Raw genomic sequence first — 21,126 nt, 5'->3', positions numbered from 1 at the left:
TTAAAGTCAATGAGTTTCCTATTTTCTTTAAAGTTGCCAACTGCTAATTTTTTACAGTGTGAATCAATGAATCGAGACATAAAAAGTAAAGATTGTTTTGGTTTAGGGTTTCTGCCTGTATGATTCTGAAGTTCAAAGTGTTCAAAGTTTGGGGTCAGTACGATTTTTTTTATTTTTTTTTATTAATAATACTTTTATTCTGCAAGGATGCATTAAATTGATCAATAGTGACAGTAAAAACATTTATAATGTTACAAAAAAATTATAATATTACAAATTAATGCTGTTATTTTGAATTCTATTTAATTTATCACAGTTTACACAAAAATATTAAGCAGCTAAAGACTGGAGTAATGATGCTGAAAATTCAGGTTTGCCATCACAGGATTAAATTGCAATTTAAAATATATATTCAGATAGCAAACTGTTATTTTGAATGTAATGATATTTCACAATATTACTATTTTTACTGTATATTTGTCAAGTAAATTAATCATTGGTGAGGATAAGAGACATCTTAAAACATAAAAAAAAAAATTACTGACCCCAACTTTTGGGTACATATAGTAGGTTCTTCAGATCAGCATTGGGATTCTAGATGATTTTATAAATAACTAAAACATCTCTGTGGAACCTAAACATTTTCTCCTGTGGCATCAGGGCAGGCTGTAAAACTCTTATTATCTTATAACTGAAACTTGGATTACACTATACACTTAATTTCAATAGTCCACTTTAGACATTCTACTAACTATAAGTAACTTTGCAGCTACATGTCAACTAACTATTTATAGCCGTGTTTCCACCGAAATTACCCGGAACAATTTGTCCCTGGAACTTTTTTACCCCAGACCTGTTGCTGTCTGCGTTTCCATCGTGGTCAAAAATACAGTGAAGATTAGGCAAATTAGTCCGATGACGTAGGACTGCGCGCAACTTTCCAGTTCCCGCTGGATTTCGTCAGCCCATCGGTCGTATTTTTTAAACTCCATTGTTGATTCAAATTGCAAACAACTCTTTCAGCATGCACCGCGACAGACTTTTATAAATGGTGGGTGATATAAAATGCTGCGTGGAGTCAACTAATCAGCATGTTCAGCCCCCAAGTCCCACCCCCGAAAGTTCCTGAACTTTGGAAAAGTACAACCTGGTGAGCAGGGATTTTCTGAGGGGACTTTTTTACCCAGAACTTCATTTAGACCCTGGTCCCTGCGGTCGAAACACACCGAGTACCACCCCAAAGTCCCTAGATCCTGGGAAAAGTTCCTGCAGCGGAAACCTGGCTTATATGTCAACTAACTCTCATTCAAACCTGTCCTGGAGGCCCCCCAGCCCTGCACATTTTGTGTGTCTCCCTCGTTTATTACACCTGATTCAACTCATCGGCTTGTTAGTAGAGACTGCAAGAACTAAATTGGGTGTGTATGGTAAGGCAGACATACAAATTGTGCAGGGATGGACAGGTTTGAGTATTAGTAGACTGTTAGGCTTGGGTTTGGGTTAGTACAATAAGTTGACATGTAGTTGCAAAGTTACTTATATCTGTTGGGAGCATCAAAATAAAGTGTTAGCAGATATTAAAGGGTTAGTTCACCCAAAAATGTAAATTAGCCCATGATTTATTCACCCTCAAGTAACCCTAGGTGTGTATGACATTCTTCTTTCAGACGAATACAATCTGTAGCCTGGCTCCGCCCTCTTACGTACTTCCGCTCAATTTTCATTTTCCTTCTGTACTCCGTCTGGGATTGCGGTATATTCTCTGGTTTTCTCTGGTCAAATTTTAATCAGTCCAATCAGCGAACACAGGGAGTGGCTCAGAACGATGACGTTGATGTCATGCGCTAATTTGAGATGACATACGTCACGACTAAACGTTAGCGATTGGTTGTGGAAGATCCAGAGTGGCTCTGGGCAGATCCAATAGTTTTAAACTTCAACAGAGTTCCCTCCTTCTCGGAAGTCAACGCTTGTCAATGGAGAGTGGCCAGACTCTCTGTACAAATGAAATGTAGTTGAAGTGAGTTATGAAATGAGTTATATAAAAAAAATGTCCTGGCTCTTCCAAGCTTTATAATGGCAGTGAATTGTTTTTGAAGTCCATAAAAGTGCATCCATCCATCATATAACTGCTCCAACCTGGCTCCGGGGGGTTAATAAAGGCCTTCTAAAGCGAAGCGATGTGTTTGTGTAAGAAAAATATCCATATTTAAAACTTTATATAGTACATTATCTAGCTTCCACCATGCTGATCGCCTTCCGTATTCAACTTATGGACAAAATGTAGTGCCTCTCACAGTTCAAAATGCTTACGCTAGGTCTGACGACATTGCACACCAGCTACGGGGGTTTTTTTTCAGATCTGGCGGCAGCTAGAAATTTTTCTCTATAAAGTTTTAAATATGGATCATTTTCTCACACAAACGCATCGCTTCGCTTCAGAAGGCCTTTATTAACCCCCCGGAGCCGTGTGGAGCAGTTATATGATGGATAGATACACTTTTATGGACTTCATAAATGACAATTCACAATTCACTGCCATTATAAAGTTTAGAAGAGCCAGGACTTTTTTAATATAACTCCGATTTTATTCGTCTGAAAGAAGAATGTCATATACACCTAGGATGACTTGGGCTAATTTTCATTTTTGGGTGAACTAACCCTTTAAGCAGACAGTCTACTAATACTCTAAAGAGAGTTAGTTGACTCAGAATGGACCGTCGAAATAAAGTGTTACTGAAACTTTTATTGTGAAGCGTGTAGTCCTGAATCTGTGCTAAAGGTAGAATTTGCCAGCTAATGAGACAATAAGAACCACATGTTACATTATTGAAAAGAAGTAACTGTCCTGACATCGAAATTAAGAATTCCTCTGCAATTTGCTGATCTGTATTGATAGACTCGCTTTGTTTTCCTGCAGTGTATAGACAGGGTGACATTGGCACCAGCTGGTACGCTGTTCTGTCTGGATCTCTGGATGTGAAAGTGTCTGAGACAGCCAACCATCAGGTAAGAGAGACCACAATCGGGATCATTTAAAGCCTCAATCTGCTAGGAGTCAGCTGAGATGAGTAGTAGTTTGCCCTGGCAGACATCATTTGCATCCATCGGCATACAGAAACTGCTACAGAGAGCTGCTGTGAGTGGGCGGATGGTCCAAGACTGGCCTTGTTAATAGTCTGATACACGAGGATGATGAGGCAGGGCTGCTGGGGATGGAAGCATCTTTCTGTGAATCCACTGGGAATACAATGAGTCACACTGTCAGATGTGTTTACTGGCCCTAAAGCATTTATCACTCCCACACAAATGAAGAGGGATTTCCAGACATTCCAGAAGCGTCCATATTTTGCATATTAGAACTTATAGAATCTGTATAGGAATCTATCATTTTTGTCATTAATTTCCACCAAATATAATTGCAGAAAAATCACTGTTTTAAAAAAAGGTTTCTTGAACATTCTCCTAGCCATTGGTCAGTCAAACAGATCCCTCTCCAAACACACAACGGCTGGTTCAAATAAAGCAACATTGGGCCGTTTTTGGAGTAATCAGTCATTCTCATAGACTCTGCGTATTAAGCTGGGAAAGTATTTTTTACATCACCCTTATTAAGATTGCTTTTATTATTGAGGTTTTGAAAGAAGTCTCTTGCTCACCATAGCTGCATTTATTTGATCAAAAACACATGAAAAACAGTATATGTGAAATATGATTACAATGTAAAAGAACTGTGTTCTATATGAATAGGCTATATTTTATAATTGTATAACAGTTGTGCTGCTTCATATTTTTGTGGAAACTGAGATCCATTTTTATGTATTATTTGAGGAATAGAAAGTTAAAATACAGAAGTAGAAATTATTTGTAACATTATAAATGTGTAGAATTCAGAAACCCTTGTTGATAGCGATGACACCGGTGGCCGTTTTGTGAACTGCAGCCAGCAACTTATTCCGTGTGAACGTGATCCAATGCCTACTCAATGTTTCGTTCTTCTCTTAGAAGTAAAAAAGAAGTTGGATATACCTCTGCAGCGATATTGTTAATAAACATCTACTGCAAACATCACGCTTCTGATAGTGACGTTTAGATGAATATGTAAATATGTGCTGCGCTTTCCTCTCAATGAAAAAATAAAAACACGACAAAATGACAGCGATAAAAAGCAGCAGTTAAGAAAGCATCGATGTGAATATGTTTACACCAGCTCTGCAATTCACCGGCATCAACTCATGACAAACAGAAGCGTTTGAGACTAAAGATAGACTTTAGATCTGGCTATGTGAGACTATAGTTTGAATGAATCCCTTTTCTGTGGATGACACATTAAGCATTCATTTCATGTGTCATAGAACGGAAGAGAGGCTCTCGGGAGCGCGCGTCTGTTACATCCTTTGGATTTTCCTGGCAAAATATATCTTGTTTTTTGTTTCAAATTGGCAATAAAAAGGCGATTAACACATGAAAATTCTTTCATATATATGACTGACCCCAAATTGGGTAGCTCATGATACAATACACGATACATGGCTCACGATGCCGATAATATCACGATACAGCAGTTCTGGGATAATCAATATATTACTAGGCAATCCTACAATGATACATCACGATATCTGATAACTATGAAAACAAAATGCCTGTGAAAAGGTTGAGTTTTCCAGACTTTGGGCTTCAACGTGGCTGGGGCATCTATTATTTTACTCACACTGCTGTCTGCCATCCCCTTAAAAACCTCTTTTTCTTATAAGCTAGTTAACTAATGTTCACGTTTCCCTCATTCATGTGGGAGTAGCGACGCTGGGAGCAGGGAAATCTATTTAGAGAAATATCAATATTTGGTGCCAGGGTATCGATTCTCGTATCGCACTGAGAAGGACAACGATATATTGCCCTATTGATATTTTGTCCCACCCCTAGCGTTATTTACTAAAGTCTGCTTTTCAGATGTTTCTCATGAGAAAAATACCCCCAGTAATCTCATGTTATCTCATAATCTCATAACAGTTGTCATCAATTCTTCCAAAAATGTCTGAGCTATTCTAGCCATATTAATTCTTATAGCTTCTGGCAGTAAGTCAACAATCAGATGTGTTTCTATTTTTATTTCTCCTTGGGAATTTTGGCAAAGTTACTTAACCTGTTATTTGTCAGTCTCACTTTTTGAGCTTAAAACAAAAATGAAAACTCCTATGAATGAGCAACCATTGAGTACTATTCTCCCCTCTGAGCCTTTATCGTAGCATTTGTAATGTATTCTGGGTTGTACTTGCCTGATTACTTGCACAATTGTGCATAGATGACACAAGGCATCATGTTATGCTTCTCTTTCACACTTGTGATGTTGCCCTGCAGCTATGAATGTCCTGCACAGAGCGGAACGTGTGTGTGGTATGTGCGTGTGTGAACACGTTTCATTGATGCAATATTAAAAGTGTGTGTTGCTCCAGTTTTATGGAGTGATCCGTTGGGCAATGTGCTATCATCACGCTGCTCTGATTAAATGAATGTAAACCGCAAGACAGGGTGCAAAAAAGAAATGCATGCGCGTATGTTGAGTGTGTGAGCTTGTGTCTTCAAATCTCGGATCATTTGTCATGTGCAACAATCTTTTTAAACCTAATTGAGCACATTCCCTTACAGTGTGCATAAATTTACATAAATCAGATGAATAAGAAGAGTCATTAAAGCAATAGTTCACCCAAAAATGAAAATTATTTTCAATGCAATTACAATGAATAAGGACTGAGTGGAGCTCAGAGCTCATATGGAGCTTTGAATTTAAATGATTTACTTAATAAATTTGGAATAACGGGAAGGTGAATAAATAAAGGCACAGTTTTCATTTTGGGTGAATTACTCCTTTAAGATCTTTATAATAAGCGTGCAAAAATGTTATAATGGTCTCTCTTCCTCTTCTACTCTTCTTAATATTTCTCCTTTTTCTGTAGGATGCTGTAACGATCTGTACTTTGGGAGTGGGAACAGCGTTTGGGGAGTCAATTCTGGATAACACTCCTCGACATGCCACGATTGTCAGCCGAGAGAACAGTGAACTTCTGCGCATCGAACAGAGGGAGTTCAAAACCCTGTGGGAGGTTTGTTTGCATGCAAGTGTTGCTCAATGTTTTCATTACAGCTACTATAAGTGAAAAAAATACCCCTATTGGCTGACAGGTAGAACAGAAATGGCTCTGTAAAATGCCAAATAGAATCTGACTGTGGCCCGCATGTGTTTTTCTTACAGTGGGTTTCCAGTCTTTGAAAGGCAGGGTATGGACAGGTTGTGTGTAATTGATCTAATTCAGTATGGCAGAAGTTAAAGTGCCTTTATTATGCTATTTTAAAGGTTTTGTTTTGGAGGTCTCCTACAGATTTACATGCATCCAAGGTCAAAAAACACTATTTTCCTATAATATACATTAATTCCAGCATCACCTCTTTTCTCGCAGTGTCTGAAACCGTTCAATAAAGGATCCGGTTTCTGTAGACCCTTCTTTTTCCGAGAGCCTACTCTGCTCTGATTGATCAGATGGCCCAGTCTGTTGAGATTGGTCTACCGCTTACAGCATGTGTCAGAAATGACATGCCATTACCATATGTGAATTTCAGCTCCGGAGGCTTCCTCAGCACTTGATATACAGATATACGAACAGTAATAGTTAGACTAGTTTATAAGAGCACAATTATGAGCATAACGAGGCTGTAAAAGCGGACTGAGCTTACCTTTTCGACGTGATGACACTTAATCTCCCCCGTCTGTAGTCCCATTTAGCCACTTGTTAGCAACCTCCTTTTTCAAGACACGCAACAGCTTCAAAAAAAATCATGAGTGGGGTAATACTGATGTATTTTATGTTGTAGAATGAAACAGGAAACCACAAACCTTTCAGCCATTTAACCAAAATCCCATAAAAAAAAAACGGAAGAGCTAAAATGGCCTACAAAATGATGTCACACTTGCACCACTCTATGACTCCATTTATTGTGCAGTTTGATATTTGAAACTTTGCAGAATTTTTTATTCACAAACAGCTATATTTCACGCTACATGAAAAGTAATGTCTGAAAAAGCATAATAGTGGAAGTGGACTTAAATTTTGATACGTTTTTCAGAAAACAAGACGTAATATCTTGTCATTTTGCTTCTCAAGTAAATGTATCTTTATAAATGTTTAAATAGTCATACAAAACAACATTACTTAGTAAGAATACCTTTTTTTTTTCTTTTGCGATGTAAGATGGCATCTTTAATTTTGAATAGGTTTCGAATGGCATGCGACTTACTCGTACTATAATTGCAGCAATGTTCTTTATGTATGAAATACCCACATGCTACGGTTGCCAAAATGTGCAGTTTACAACATAGTCACACAAAAAAACACTGTCATATGCTATTGGTTATCACTGCATATTGCATGCTATTCTTCTTTCTTTTTTTTTTCTTCCTGTAAGCACATGCCTCTATATTCCATTCGGATCAATGTCACTGCGTCTGTAATAAGGCACTTTTTCAATGCTAATTATTGAGCATCAGTAACACTGGGTGGCGCTCTCTGATCTGCTAACAGCTCGCTCAGTTTCTCTGGGTTGTTCAGCACAGTCATTCGCCAAATCCCAGGCTTTAACAAGCTTTCATAGAGTGTGTGAATGTGCGTGTGTGTATGTTGCAAATGTAAGCCAGTGGTCTCAGCAATAATCGATTCAGGATTCATGTGTTGGTCTTTGAAGTTTATCACATTAACTGAGCAGAGAATTGGGGAGAAATGCATTGGGATGTTGTGAAAAGGGCAAGATATCCATATTTATCGCCTTCAATGGATTTGGCATATTTGTTTATTCCCAGTATGTCAGAAGCTTTTGAGTGTATTTGGGACCATATGATACGCATTGCACAGACACTTTGAGATGGACTTTTTTTGTGTCTACATGCTTGAATATTTCCAGCATATTTTTGGTCTTTGCATACGCCATATGCATCTTCAGAATAGTTTTAAAGCGAAAGTTAATAATTGAATATTCTGCTGTCAGTTACTAAATCTCATTTCATTACAACCAGTTAATTATTCTTTAAATGTTTTGTTGATTGTTGCTATTCAGCAATTGTATGGGGACTGGGGTTATTAAAGGTCCCATGGCATGGCATTTTTCTATTATTTTATAATGTTTCCTGAGGTGTACTTATATTGTTAGTATGATTTTTACATCATAAAATGTCATAATTTAGAAATAAAAGGCATTTTTTTTTCAATCCTGATGTTTGCCCTCTGGCTGAATGCCCTGTTTTAAGAGTTGTGTCTGCTGTGAGACTTCAGTAAAAACGTCCACTGTTGTAATTGGCTGACATCTTTGCATTTGAAATTAGCGGAGGGGGCGTGGTTTAACGAGGTCTACCAGGCACGAGCTGCTGCCAGAGAGACGGATGGACCGGAATTCACTTCACATCAGTTCTGTCAGTACGTCTCAGTTCAGTGAACTGTTGTAGTTACTAGAATATACTTCAGGTTATTAGTTTATTTCTAGTCGGAGGGGCTGTCACTCATGTCAGAAAGTTAGTAACTCTAGTAAATTATGGATCAGCGCTGACTCGAGACGCGAACCCTTTAGAACGATTCAGTCCGATTTGGTGAACTGATTTGGTTCACTAAAAAGAACCGGTTCAAAAGAATGATTAGTTCGCGAACCGGACATCACTAATGTACCAGAGACGGAGCGATTGCTAACAAAGTTATTTATAGTAACTACTGAGTTGTGAGAGCGCTGTCAGCGCGAGTTTATTGTGTTTGTATCTGAGAGTTCTGAATAAACACGAGTCCCAGTCATGCAGAGTCCGTCTTCATCATTATTCTACCTACTTTGTAACACATGCAAAGTACCATTACAGCTGTCGAGATGAACGAGTTACGAGTAAGTGTTGATTATAGCATTATTTTTAGATACGTTCCAATCATATGAAAAGCGTCAGTTACACGCATTGAGTACACAGAGCAAACAAAGACACAACAGCAGTAATCGAATGTAATCCAGTTTATTGTGGGGAAAGATGGCTAGCCCGGATATGCTCACGCTTACCCCGCATCTGCTTAATCTCGCGCCGCGTTTGGTGCCTCCGCTGTGGGCCAGATGCAGTACTGGGGGTCGGGGATGTTGAAGGCCGACCGGCCAGTGCAGCCCGAGCTTCGGCGTGCGTGAGGTTTATCTCTAAAGATGTGACTCTGCCGATGTTGAGCAGAAACTCACGACTGTATGCACATTTTAGAACAGATAGACGCGACGAGGACGTACAAAACACTGACTCACAAGATAGAAAACACGAAAACACCGTTCTGTCGGGAGAGAGAGAAGCCGCAGTGTGTGCACGAATAATAAATAATTAGCTACACATAAGAAATTACTGATCACAGATCAGAAGGAACTGAAAAAAGACTTCTGTTTTCATTTGTACATCCAAACACTGAGAAACTGCCAGCATTCACTCGTTCACAAGCCATGATCTCTGGAGCGTTTGCATGGGAGTGCCAGATTCTCTGGGCAGAGGAAAGGGAGGTAACCGTTCCTGTGTGTACGTCAAAACAGGAGACTTCAGGATTGGCTAGTCTGACCTGTCATTTTCTCAAAGGCAGAGAAAGACAGCCAGAACTCGGTTTACACCGATCAACATTTCTATCCACTTGGGGACAATATTCAGGCTAGGGGAACTCATATTAATGTTGAAATACCTCATAAAATGAAAATTGCATCCCATGGGACCTTTAAGGTTTAAAAAATAACTCTAAAATCAGTCCATATGACTAATACGCTATATTTCAAGACTTTTTGAGCCATACAAAGACCATTGGTATTGTAACGTACTGCTCTGAGACTCAAAGATTGAGTCCAAATGCAGCTTTATTGAAGGGTAATCCACAATTTTAGTCAAAAAAAGTCAAAAGGCCATACACAGTCAAGCAGTCCAAACAAGACAGGAGAGACAGGCAAAAGGGTAATCCACAGAACGGGCAAGTAATCCAAAACTAAGAGACAAGAAACCAGGGAAAACGCTCAGAAATGGGCTTATATAGACCAGGGCCCGTATTCATAAAGAATCTTAATGCAAAGAGTAGCTCCTAGTGACAAAATTCTAAGAAAATTCTTATAAATGTGGGCGTTTACTCCTAAAAAATCTTTGTAAAGAAAAAAGTAATTCAGAAAGCATCTTAACCCTTAAAAGAGGTCTTAAGGTCAAATTTGTTAGGAGCACGGACGAGGACTTTTAAGGGGCTTAAGAGTTTCTTTAGCAGTGGAGAAAATGGCAGAAAGACGAAGAGGGAGAAGAAATGTGTTGCAGACAATGGATGACAGTGACTTAATACATTACATTTAATAAGACGCTATAGATTAGATCATGCAGGGATCATGTTTGTTGCATTAAATCCAACTTTCAAACCACCAATTAAATAGACATGCCAGCAATCAGTGTAATTGGAAAAAGAGTGGAACAATGTTTATAATTCTAAGCCAATCAAATACCTTATAGGAAATTAACAGCATGTTAAATAATAAAAGGATTTATATACACTGAAAAAAATTATTTGTTGAATTTACTAAAAAATTTTATCGTAAGTGGTCGCAATCAATTTATTTGATCTCAATTTAAACAAAAACACATGTAATTCCCATAAAACTAATTAATTTTTTCAAATTAAAATAAAAAAAATACATTTAAATTATTTAACCCTCTATGGTACGGTGTTGCCTCCAGGCAACATAGTCTATTTTAGTTTATTTTGAATAAAATTAAAAAGCAATTTATTGGTCAAACCTATCTCTGGGAAGAAGAACTCAAATACTAATCAATGAAAGTGCAAAAAATTTGTCACATGACCCACAGGGCTCCATTTTGTGTCCTGTTTCAGCACATGTGCACAGGTCACATGGCTCCATATTTTCTCCAATGAAAAGTGCATTTTTCACTAATTTCTGGCCAGTTAATCACCCACAAAAAATATGAGTCACATTCACTGGTAAGTAAAGAAGTATTTTCAAGAACTTTACATTATATATCATCAAATGTTTTAGAGTAAATTACAAAAAAACTGTGTGTTGCCTCAAGGCAACATTGTACCATAATGGAATCGCATAAGGCCATACCAGACACACTAGGGTGGATACAAATATAGTATATTTGTAAGGAAAAGAGCTAGAATTCTCTAAATTTATTTGGATTTTTGCATGATTTTGTAATGCACATATACGATTAGTAATTCACATACTATAACTGCACATATTGTTGATCTGTACATTTTCTATAGCATTTAAAAAAGGTATATAACACAACTGTTGAGGGTGAGGATGAGGTGTCATGTGATGAGGAAGATGAGGTCATAGTGACAATCCGGCAGGGAGAGATCGAAGATGGAGATGAGGATGAAGATGGATATGATAACTTGACACGATAACTTGATATGATAACTTGACATGATAACTTGATGTGATGGTTTGGTAATACTTGTGTTCCACGATGGTACAATGTTGCCTGAGAGCAACAGCTGAATTTGAAATGTTACTTTTTATTAAATATGACATTTGTAATACATTATAAACTGGACAAATGTGTTTGTTCAGGTGTCTGGTTAAAGAAATTGATGTTTTAAATAAATATATTTCTTTTTTCTACATGAAAATGTCAAATGTTTAAATTTGTCCGTTGTGGTACAATGTTGCCTTGAGGCAACAAACTTAAAAAATAAAATAAAAATAAAAACGTTATGAAAATTTTTATTGTTATTGTTATAGTGTCCTATTTTAAGCAGGAAATACACCACAAATATTTTTTTTCTCATTGAAATCATATTGCGTACCATAGAGGGTTAAACGAGCACAAATTAATTATGCTTAATTTAATCGGGCCATAATAATTTTTTTCAGTGTACATATATATAATGTGTGTGTGTGTGTGAGTGAGAGAGAATGGTAAAATAGGACAATTTGCGCTTGTAATTTCAAAGTGAAGGCTTAGAATAGACCCTATACTTAAAAGCGCTCCTTTTTTCCCCTTTTTGGACAACCAACCAATCACAGTCTTCAAAAGACTGTGTCATACGTAGCAACGGGGTCAGCCCCGCCTCTTCACTAAGATAAAAGTTTTTGTATTTTCCTTACTCAGAGTTGCTCTCAGATCGGTCCCGAATAGCTCTTAAGCTAAGACTCCTACGTAAAAGTTTTTAAGCTAAATTAGGAGTTTTCTGAGAGGACTCTTAGAATCTTAATGAATACGGGCCCAGGCTTATATAGGGTGAGGTAAACAGGGTAATGAGACACAGGTGGATGTAATCAGGGATGATGAGTCCGGGCAGAGAGTATTATGGGTAATGTAGTCTTTGATGGAATGACAGGTGACGCCCTCTGGTGATAATCACAGGGCACAGTGATGGCACTCTCAATGTTGATTGTGACAGGTATATTTGACTGAAAATCTTTCTCATTTGTGTTTCAAATAAGGCACATATTTTAACACAAATGAGATTAAGGAGCTATTGAGAGGAAAATCTTCAGTAAATAATGATTTCAGTATACATTACTGTCTGTTTTTCTCCCAAAGCTGCTGTATGGCTTCAGAAGACGTATATATTGCATGGTCTGTGTAGTGCAGGGGTTGGGGAACGTTGATCCTGGAGGGCCACTCTTTTGCAGAGTTTAGCTCCAACCCTAATCAAATACACCTTAAGCTAATCAAGGTCTTCAGGATTACTAAAGTTACAGGCAGGTGAGTGTTTTTTTCAGGGTTGGAGCTAAACTCTGCAAGAGAGTGGCCCTCCAGGATCAACGTTCCCCACCCCTGATGGAATACTTTATATATGCTAACATTCAAAAGTATTTATTGATTAATTGGAAATAAAAATGAATACTTTCATTCAATAAGGATGCATTAAATTGATCAGAAGTGATGGCAAAAACATTTCTAATGTTTCAAAATATGTCTATTTCAAATAAACGCGGTTCTTATGAAATGTAGGTAGCACTTTATTTTACAGCCCTGTTTCGCATGTTATACTTTTGTAGTATTGACACTAACTGGGTAATAACTAGGTACCAACCCTGAACCTACCCCTAACCTAAGATTAACCCATGTTGTTACCTTACATTACTCAGTATTTTTGTTGGTAAGTACACTGTAAATACATTGAAAGTGCACGTAAAATAAAGTGCCACCGAAATCAAAGAATCTAAAAAATGTATCATGGTTTCCACAAAAATATTATGCAGCACAACTGTTTACAACACTGATAATATTTAGAAATATTTATTGAGCAGCAAATCAGCATATCAGAATGATTTCTGAAGGATCATGAGACACTGAAGACTGGAGTAATGATGCTGAAAATTCAGCTTTGTCGTCACAGGAATAAACTACATTTTAAAATATATTAACCTAGAAAACTGTTATTTATTTCACAATATTACTGTTTTTACTATATATATATATATATATATATATATATATATATATATATATATATATATATATATATATATATATATATATATATATATATATATATATATATATATATATATATATATATATATATATATTAGTGGTGGGCATAGATTCTTTTTTTTTATCTAGATTAATCTCACTGTAATCTTGGAATTAATCTAGATTAAAATGGCTCATTTGAATTCTGCCGAAGGCATTCAGAATATGTGTGCTCGTAAGTGATCGTTTGTCTTTTTGTAGTTTGAATAATAAATAACTTCTGTCCCTTTAAGACCTGACGCACGCATGGATCCCACTGTTCCTGTGAGCTGGTTACACTGTGTTTACGTTAAAACTCACCAAGATGGGCATTGAGACATTTTTGAGTGTATTTGAACATTAATAAGCTGGAAAAAGGAGCTCATTTTTGCACTTGTATGTCAGAGGCGGCTTTATTACGGTATGTGTGTGTGCGCTTCAGATGCGAGCGCGAAATCTGCGGGAATTAGTAGAATTAACGTTATGTGCAACCCCGTGCGAAATTCAGACCCGTCACACCAATACTAACAAAAATCCAGCAGAACATGTTCACCATGTTCAGAGGATTAAACGGACTGAATGAGAGGACGCGGGTGCGTGTCAACTCGCTGTCAGTCGGAGAGGAGAGGAGAGCGCAGCTGATATCGATACTGTAGAAAATTAGTATTGTATCGTTTCAGATATTTCAGTATCGTTACATAGCGAAATATAGATATTTGGTAACGCTTTAGATTAAGTACTGCGTAAGTAAAGAGAATTTACAGCATGATTTTCGGTAGTTATAGTGTAACTATAAAGTAAGTACGTGTTGGGAACAATATGTAATATTGGGGGAATAAAGGGGTAACTATCAGGAAAATTAACACATCATTTATACTGTAAGTATTTTTTAATTAAGGAGTAATTATCCATGTAGTTACATTTACATGTATGCATTTGGCAGACGCTTTTATCCAAAGCGACTTACATTGCATTCAAGGTACACATTTGCTTTCCCTGGGAACCGAACCCTTGACCTTGGCATTGCTAGTGCCACACTCTAGTGTTTGAGCTATAGGAAAGCCAGTTACAGGGTAAGTATGAATCTGCGGCCTGTAAATTAAAGTGGTTCTTGTTCCCCTCTTGTTTCGTGTAGTTAGAACGTCATGAAAGCTTGAAGCTTCTTTACTCATGCACGCGCTGGTTACAGCTGATCGGATGCGGAAAGATTAGTACATTATGAGAGCATTTCTTGGTGTACTTTTTATTTTAATAAATAATAATACAAAATATCAGGGATATTTGGGATTCCTCTTAAGATCCATTAGTGGAAATAACGATATAGAAGAAGAGGAACAAGAAGAGGAAGACAAGCAAGAGAAGCCAAAAAGGGAAAAACGTGCCTCTTTCTGTCCGGACGTTATTATTTGAAATGAAAAGTTTATTTAAAAAAAAATGAATAAGAAGTGTCAAATCTGTTTTGGATTAAGTTTTTTTTTTCAAAATAAATATTTATTTGTTTGTATATTTATTGTACTTAACCTGTAACTACACAAAACAAGAGGGGGACAAGAACAACTTTAATTTACAGCCTAGATTCATACTTACCCTGTAACTACACGGATAATTACCCCTTAATTAAAAAATACTTACAGTATAAATAATGTGTTAATTTTCCTGATAGTTACACCTTTATTCCCCCAATATTACATATTGTTCCCTTATACCAACACGTACTTACTTTATAGTTACACTATGATTACCGAAAATTATGCTGTAAATTCTTTTTACTTACGCAGTACTTACCGGGCCGCAATCTAAAGCGTTACCGATATTTTTGACAACACTAGTAGGCATACACACAGGTTCGTATATATATATAAATATACGTATAATATATAATTATATAATAATTTTAATATAATTTTTAACAAATAAATGCAGGCTTGATGAGCATAAGAGACTTCTCTTAAAACATTTTTTAAAAAATGACCTACCCCCTAACTTTTAAATGTTATACTGTATATAGGGGTAAGAGATGGGAATTGGATTAGGACATGATGATCCAAGATAACTTTATGATCCACAGCCAACATCTGACATAATCTGTGGACACCTGCTTCTTATGAAGAATCTGTGTTATAATAACTTTAATGTGCTAATCATTTCTGATCCTTTTTTAGCATTAAACATGAAGTGACTGTGACTCGGTGTGCATGATACACAGAGGCTGTTAGGCTTCTGTCTTTAGCGCTGCGTTTGTAAATAGTATCACCCGTGTCTCACAGCTTGATAGTGACCATATGTGCCATATTTTTGTTTCATATCTGATATCACACATGCAGCTGAATAATCAAACATACAACATGAATTATGTATCAGTCTCTGCCGCATCAATGGAACAATGTGAGCGAAAGATCTCTCTGTCTCTCTCTCTCTCTGTACTATTTTCCTTCCCTCTCTCTTTGTAAACCTCCTCTCATTCAGATGAGTGCCCATGAGAGAGTGTTTGTTTGTGTATGAGTAGTGTGTGTGTGTGTGAATGAGGGAAAGGGTGATAGAGTTCATTTGTGTATATGTGTGTGGAGCACCATTTCAAACCCTTTCAAACTTACCAGCCTCAATCACGATGTGTACTCACTCAACTATAAAATGGCATTAAAATGTTTTTATAAACTCATATATGCATGGCTAACACAATAGTCTGCAGACTTCAGACTGTACATATATAGAATTTTAGCCTGCTAAAATATTTTCAGGTACCGTTTTCATGGTAATGCAATGTCCGATTTCAAAACGGACAGCGGATGTCTTCACAGGATGAATTGTGTTCGAATTATACCTAGTTTATGATAATTAATAACATATGTGATAGGGGTAAAAAGGCAATAAAAATCATGCCAAGTGTTCCGCTACTAGGACACTGACAGTTAATAGGCTAACTAAAATAAAGCTAAAATAAAATAAAAATTTTAGATGAAAAAAAACGTATAGTGCCCCTATTATGCTTTTTTAAAAACTCCTAATCTTGTTTTGGAGGCCTCCTACAACAGGTTTACATGCATCAATAAGGAATTTTCTCATTATATACATAGCACATCACCACATGTTTCAATGATTCTCAAAAGATTCAATGGATGAATCAGTCTCTTTAAATCCCTACTTTCCGAGAGCTTACTGTGCTCTGATTGGCCAGATGGCCCAGTCTGTTGTGATTGGTCTATCGCATATCGTGTTGGAAGCTAAATGCCTATTATTCCTTCAGATGAGACGTTAAACCGAGGTCCTGACTCTCTGTGGTCATTAAAAATCCCAGAATGTCCTTCGATAAAGAGTAGGGGTGTAACCCCGGCATCCTGGCGAAGTTTGCCCATTGGCCCCTCTCCATCATGGCCTCCTAATCATCCCCATATATACAGATTGGCTTCATCACTCTGTCTCCTCTCCACCAATCAGCTGGTGTGTGGTGGGTGTTCTGGCGCAATATGGCTGCCGTCGCATCATCCAGGGGGATGCTGCACATTGGTGGTGGTTGAGGAGATTCCCCCTTTTATATGTAAAGCGCTTTGAGTGCCTAGAAAAGCGCTATATAAATGTAACAAATTATATTTATTATTATTATTATTATTACCACAACTGTACTTCAGCTCCGTCTGGAGGCTTCCTAAAGCTCAGCGATAGTACACACTGACAGTAACTATGACGTTGATTCTACCATAACAATCTGAGCGTGAGTCCGATGATGAAACTTTGGAAGAATAGTTATCCGAATCTTCATCACAGAACGACTTTAGCAGGACGTTTCTCAGTGATACGGTACTCATTTTGAGGTACAATATGAGATGTTGCAGCTGTAATTCCTCACCATCAGCATTAGCAAAAGTATGTCCATCAACAAACCCATGTGTATATAATGGGTTTATAAGGGTATTCACGAGTTCACACTTACAATAAGTCAAATAGAATGGTATGCGAATTTGGCGTGCTGTCCGAGGAGAGGACTCCGAGCTCGGTATTTGGCCCGAACCCAGAGTACTCCCCCCGTATCTCTGGTTTAGGAATAACCAGGTGAGTGTGATGCTGCAAAAAACTTGTCGAGGAACGTTGGTGAGTTGACTGGGTACTTATATATTCCTCCACTTGTGCTGATTGGTTAGACATGCTGATTGCTGACAGCTGGTTGGAATTACATAATGATTAGATCCCGAACTTTGTTTATGAAACATCATTATATAATTTATTGCGGTGCACATGTGGGAACTCTGTCAATATCATTGCATACAGTACGTTAGCAGAGCACTAACATGAATAACTGATGTAACATAAACGTTGTAAAACAAATCTTGCTCCATCCTGTATCTTCACTCAAAGTAGTAGGAACGACAGACAATCTGCTTTAATAGACACAGTTTTAGTTAGAAGTGACCCACAGCGGATTTGCAGAAGAATTTCAGTAATAATGTGAGTTAGCCGGTTAGCTGGAAACTTACACAATATAAAACACAAAACTACGTATTTTGAATACCAGGTAGAAAACATATACTTTAATAATTATTCATACTTGCAGGTTGTGATTCTGAGGAGCAAGCTGGTCCAAATTAACTGGGTACTGACCCATCTTTCAAGAGCAAGCGGTTTGCAAATCCCGTGTTGAACTCCGAGGTTTGGGAAGCAGTCGTCAGTAAAATGAAGTTTGAGGACGGGTCAAGTTGTTCGCGGACGGACAACGTACAGGCGGACATTATGCAAATTTCTTTTCTAGTGACATAGAACTGTGAGAGTTGAATTAAAAACGACTTGTTTAGGTGGTTGAGAGTCGATTCTTTCAATAACTTTATTTATCGTGCACTTTCGACTTAACAACTTTGCAGAACGTTTACATTCATTATTACACACTACATGAAAGGGAATATATAAAAAAACATAATAGGGGCACTTTAAACAGAAATTAGAAATGTTGCCTTGGTAAAGAAGTAAAAATTGCTAACTAAGGCTGTGTTTAGGGGCATGTTTGGTTAGAATAAAATGAACCCTGGTGCGATTGCTCTGTTAGTGCGGTTAATTTTAATTAATGTGAACGCTTCTAAACTAGTTTGAATGAAATATGAACGCAACAAGGACCAAAGACATGTGAAACCAAAAACAGGACTTGATGTCACAAGATGCGACCCAAAAATGTACAGAATACTCAAGCACACCTAGTTTTTCTCATCATAGTCGCAATGTTGCCCATGTTGCTTTAGGTTCAGTGTTAAAATGCCAATGTGAACGTTAAGCAGACCAGGAAATGTTTCAGGGTTTTTTGGGGGTTTTTTGGTCCAGACCAAACGAATCAAGCAAACCGAACTACAAGTGTGAACACACCCTAAAACTGAAATTAACATTCAAATATAGATATAAAAGCACATTGTTATTACTAAACTAAAATTTAAAGATTAAAAAAAGATCAAATAGTATATGAATAATAGTAAAATAACACTAGACTAACGAAGTTCACAAATGGGCTGGACTTGATCTGTGATGTGCAACAAAACAGGGTCCTCTTAAAGTCCTGGCTAAACTACATTAGTGTCTACCTGACTGGAAAAGGGCTGAACTAACTGTTCCTCAAAGACAGACTAATGTGATAATGGTGATTTCACTACAGCTGTAGGGCACACACACACACACACACACACACACACACACACAGAGCTGTCTGTTCAGTGTAAATACAATTGAATACCCTTAATAATTGATGATGCCATGAGCTTTTGAGAGCCTTTTAGCAGCCCATAGTTCCCTCTCTCTTACTCATGTGTAATGCTGTGGTACAGGGTGAATTGAGTGAACGGAGCTCTCTGATTGGCTACCGCTATTGCCTGGCAACGGCGGCTGAAGTCCAGTCAGATTCTCGGCCAGAAAGATCCAAAGAGCAGACACTGGATCACATTATCCATACGTGTGTAACTGGAGCGTTGGGGTGTGTTTGATTTGATGTCTGTGCATCTGACTGAAAAGGAGAGAGGAGGCGTTCTGGGTTTTCCTGGATAATGCTGAGAAGTTGGCAGGGTTTAGGAAGGAGACAAGTATCACGTCCCTGTGGGATTCTCTGTCGGACTACACAACACAAACTCTTAGGGTGAGTCCCATTGACTTCAATTATGCCACATGCACAAGGATTTGGTGCTATTTTCATAGTTTGTGATTAAGAAACCACACTTAAAACCGATATATTAGTACTAGCACTGGGTTCAGAGCCGCATCAATACCACTGTGGTTTTGGAGGTTGATAATGTCAGAGTTCTTTTTCACCAGTGGTATTGATTCTTACTGGTGTTAATCATGGTTCTGCTATAAATGTTCTCTTCCTGCGTACCTTACCTAAATCTGATTTTGAATGCATTTTCAGAATGTATTTTTTTCTGATAGGCTGTTAATGACTTGATAAAGAGGCACTGTCCTTGTGTGGCAATGTGAGGTGAATATCAGCTGCTGAAAGCTGAGGATGTGCGTTGAATGTTGAGGGGCTTCTGTCTCTCTGGGTCAGTTCTGTGCCAGGCTGCAGGGGGCACCGCCTGAGCTGGCCCAGAGGGAGGAAGTACACTTGTTCTGTGTGCTTATATGCAGTTAATTGCATAATCTTGGCTGAATTACTTAACCTGTGTGAAGGCAGCCAGCTGGAAAGAACAACGTGTTATTTTGTTTGTGTGTGTGTTGGTTCTGCAAGTCTGGGGGATGGGAGACGTTAAGAAAAAGTTAGCTTTTGTTTAAGCTTCAGGAAACAGGAAGGAAACAGGATATACAAAGTGCATTTGTGTGAATGTAACAAAGCCTTTTTGAAGACTTCAAATCAGTGGCCAAAGGAAACCATCTGCAGTTGTAACCCTCTGTGATTTCTTAACACTAAACATTCAGTTCACTTTATCATGCAAAATGTCCTCTGGACACTCTGTCCGTTCTACTTAATGGAAACACATCGCCTCCGAGTATCATGGGTCGTAGAACTGGGTTCAGAGTTATTGAAGGCTCAGTGCATCTGTATTACAGCAATCCACTCAGAGACCCTTAATCTCACAGTATGTGGTGAAGGATCCTGTGGAGTTTCTGTGAAGTCCTTGACTGACCAACGCAATCTCACAGCAATTCATACGTATTTTACGAGGTGGCTAATTCGTACAAATTTGTTCGACCTCATTCGTACACTGTCGTGTAATTTGTCTAGACCCCAGTGATGGGTACATTTAGAGGCAGAGTTGGTGGTGGTCCTTCCTGATGACACTTTTTGAAAAATTGTATGAATTCGTAATTAGCCACCACGTAAAATAATGTGCAAATTTCAGTGAGATCGGGTTGGCCTGATATAATGTTTAAAAGAGAAAAATCACCACACTTTTCACACTTTTGGATGCTTTTAAATATGTATAGTTCATAAATCGATTATTTTCTATTTGCACTAGTATTTACACTACTGGTTAAAAGTTTGGGGTCAAGAGTTTTTTTTTAATTAAATTATTTTAAAAAAGTCACAAGGTAGCCTACAGAACAAATGCAAAGTGCAGGGGAACATATAATTCAAAACACAAGCCACAAATAGTTCAATTAGATAACCCTACGTGATCAATAAATACACTAAAAATAAAAATAATGAAATTATTCAAATAATG

The 21,126-nt window shown here is 37.7% G+C and overlaps 1 protein-coding gene across 1 annotated transcript in view; it reads left to right on the top strand.

The window, feature by feature from the left end:
- rapgef4b (Rap guanine nucleotide exchange factor 4b) overlaps positions 1-21,126 on the top strand; it is a 57,257-nt gene that overhangs the window by 10,531 nt on the left and 25,600 nt on the right. The window contains exons 3-4 of the mRNA XM_079840672.1: positions 2,921-3,009; positions 5,955-6,101. Coding sequence (XP_079696798.1) covers positions 2,921-3,009; positions 5,955-6,101 — 236 coding nt within the window. The remainder of the gene's footprint in view (positions 1-2,920; positions 3,010-5,954; positions 6,102-21,126) is intronic.

Source organism: Gobio gobio, assembly GCF_949357685.1.
Source record: "Gobio gobio genome assembly, chromosome: 17".
Lineage (NCBI taxonomy): Eukaryota > Metazoa > Chordata > Actinopteri > Cypriniformes > Gobionidae > Gobio > Gobio gobio.
The sequence above is the reverse complement of the archived record's forward strand: the minus strand, read 5'-3'. Positions and strand labels throughout refer to the sequence as shown.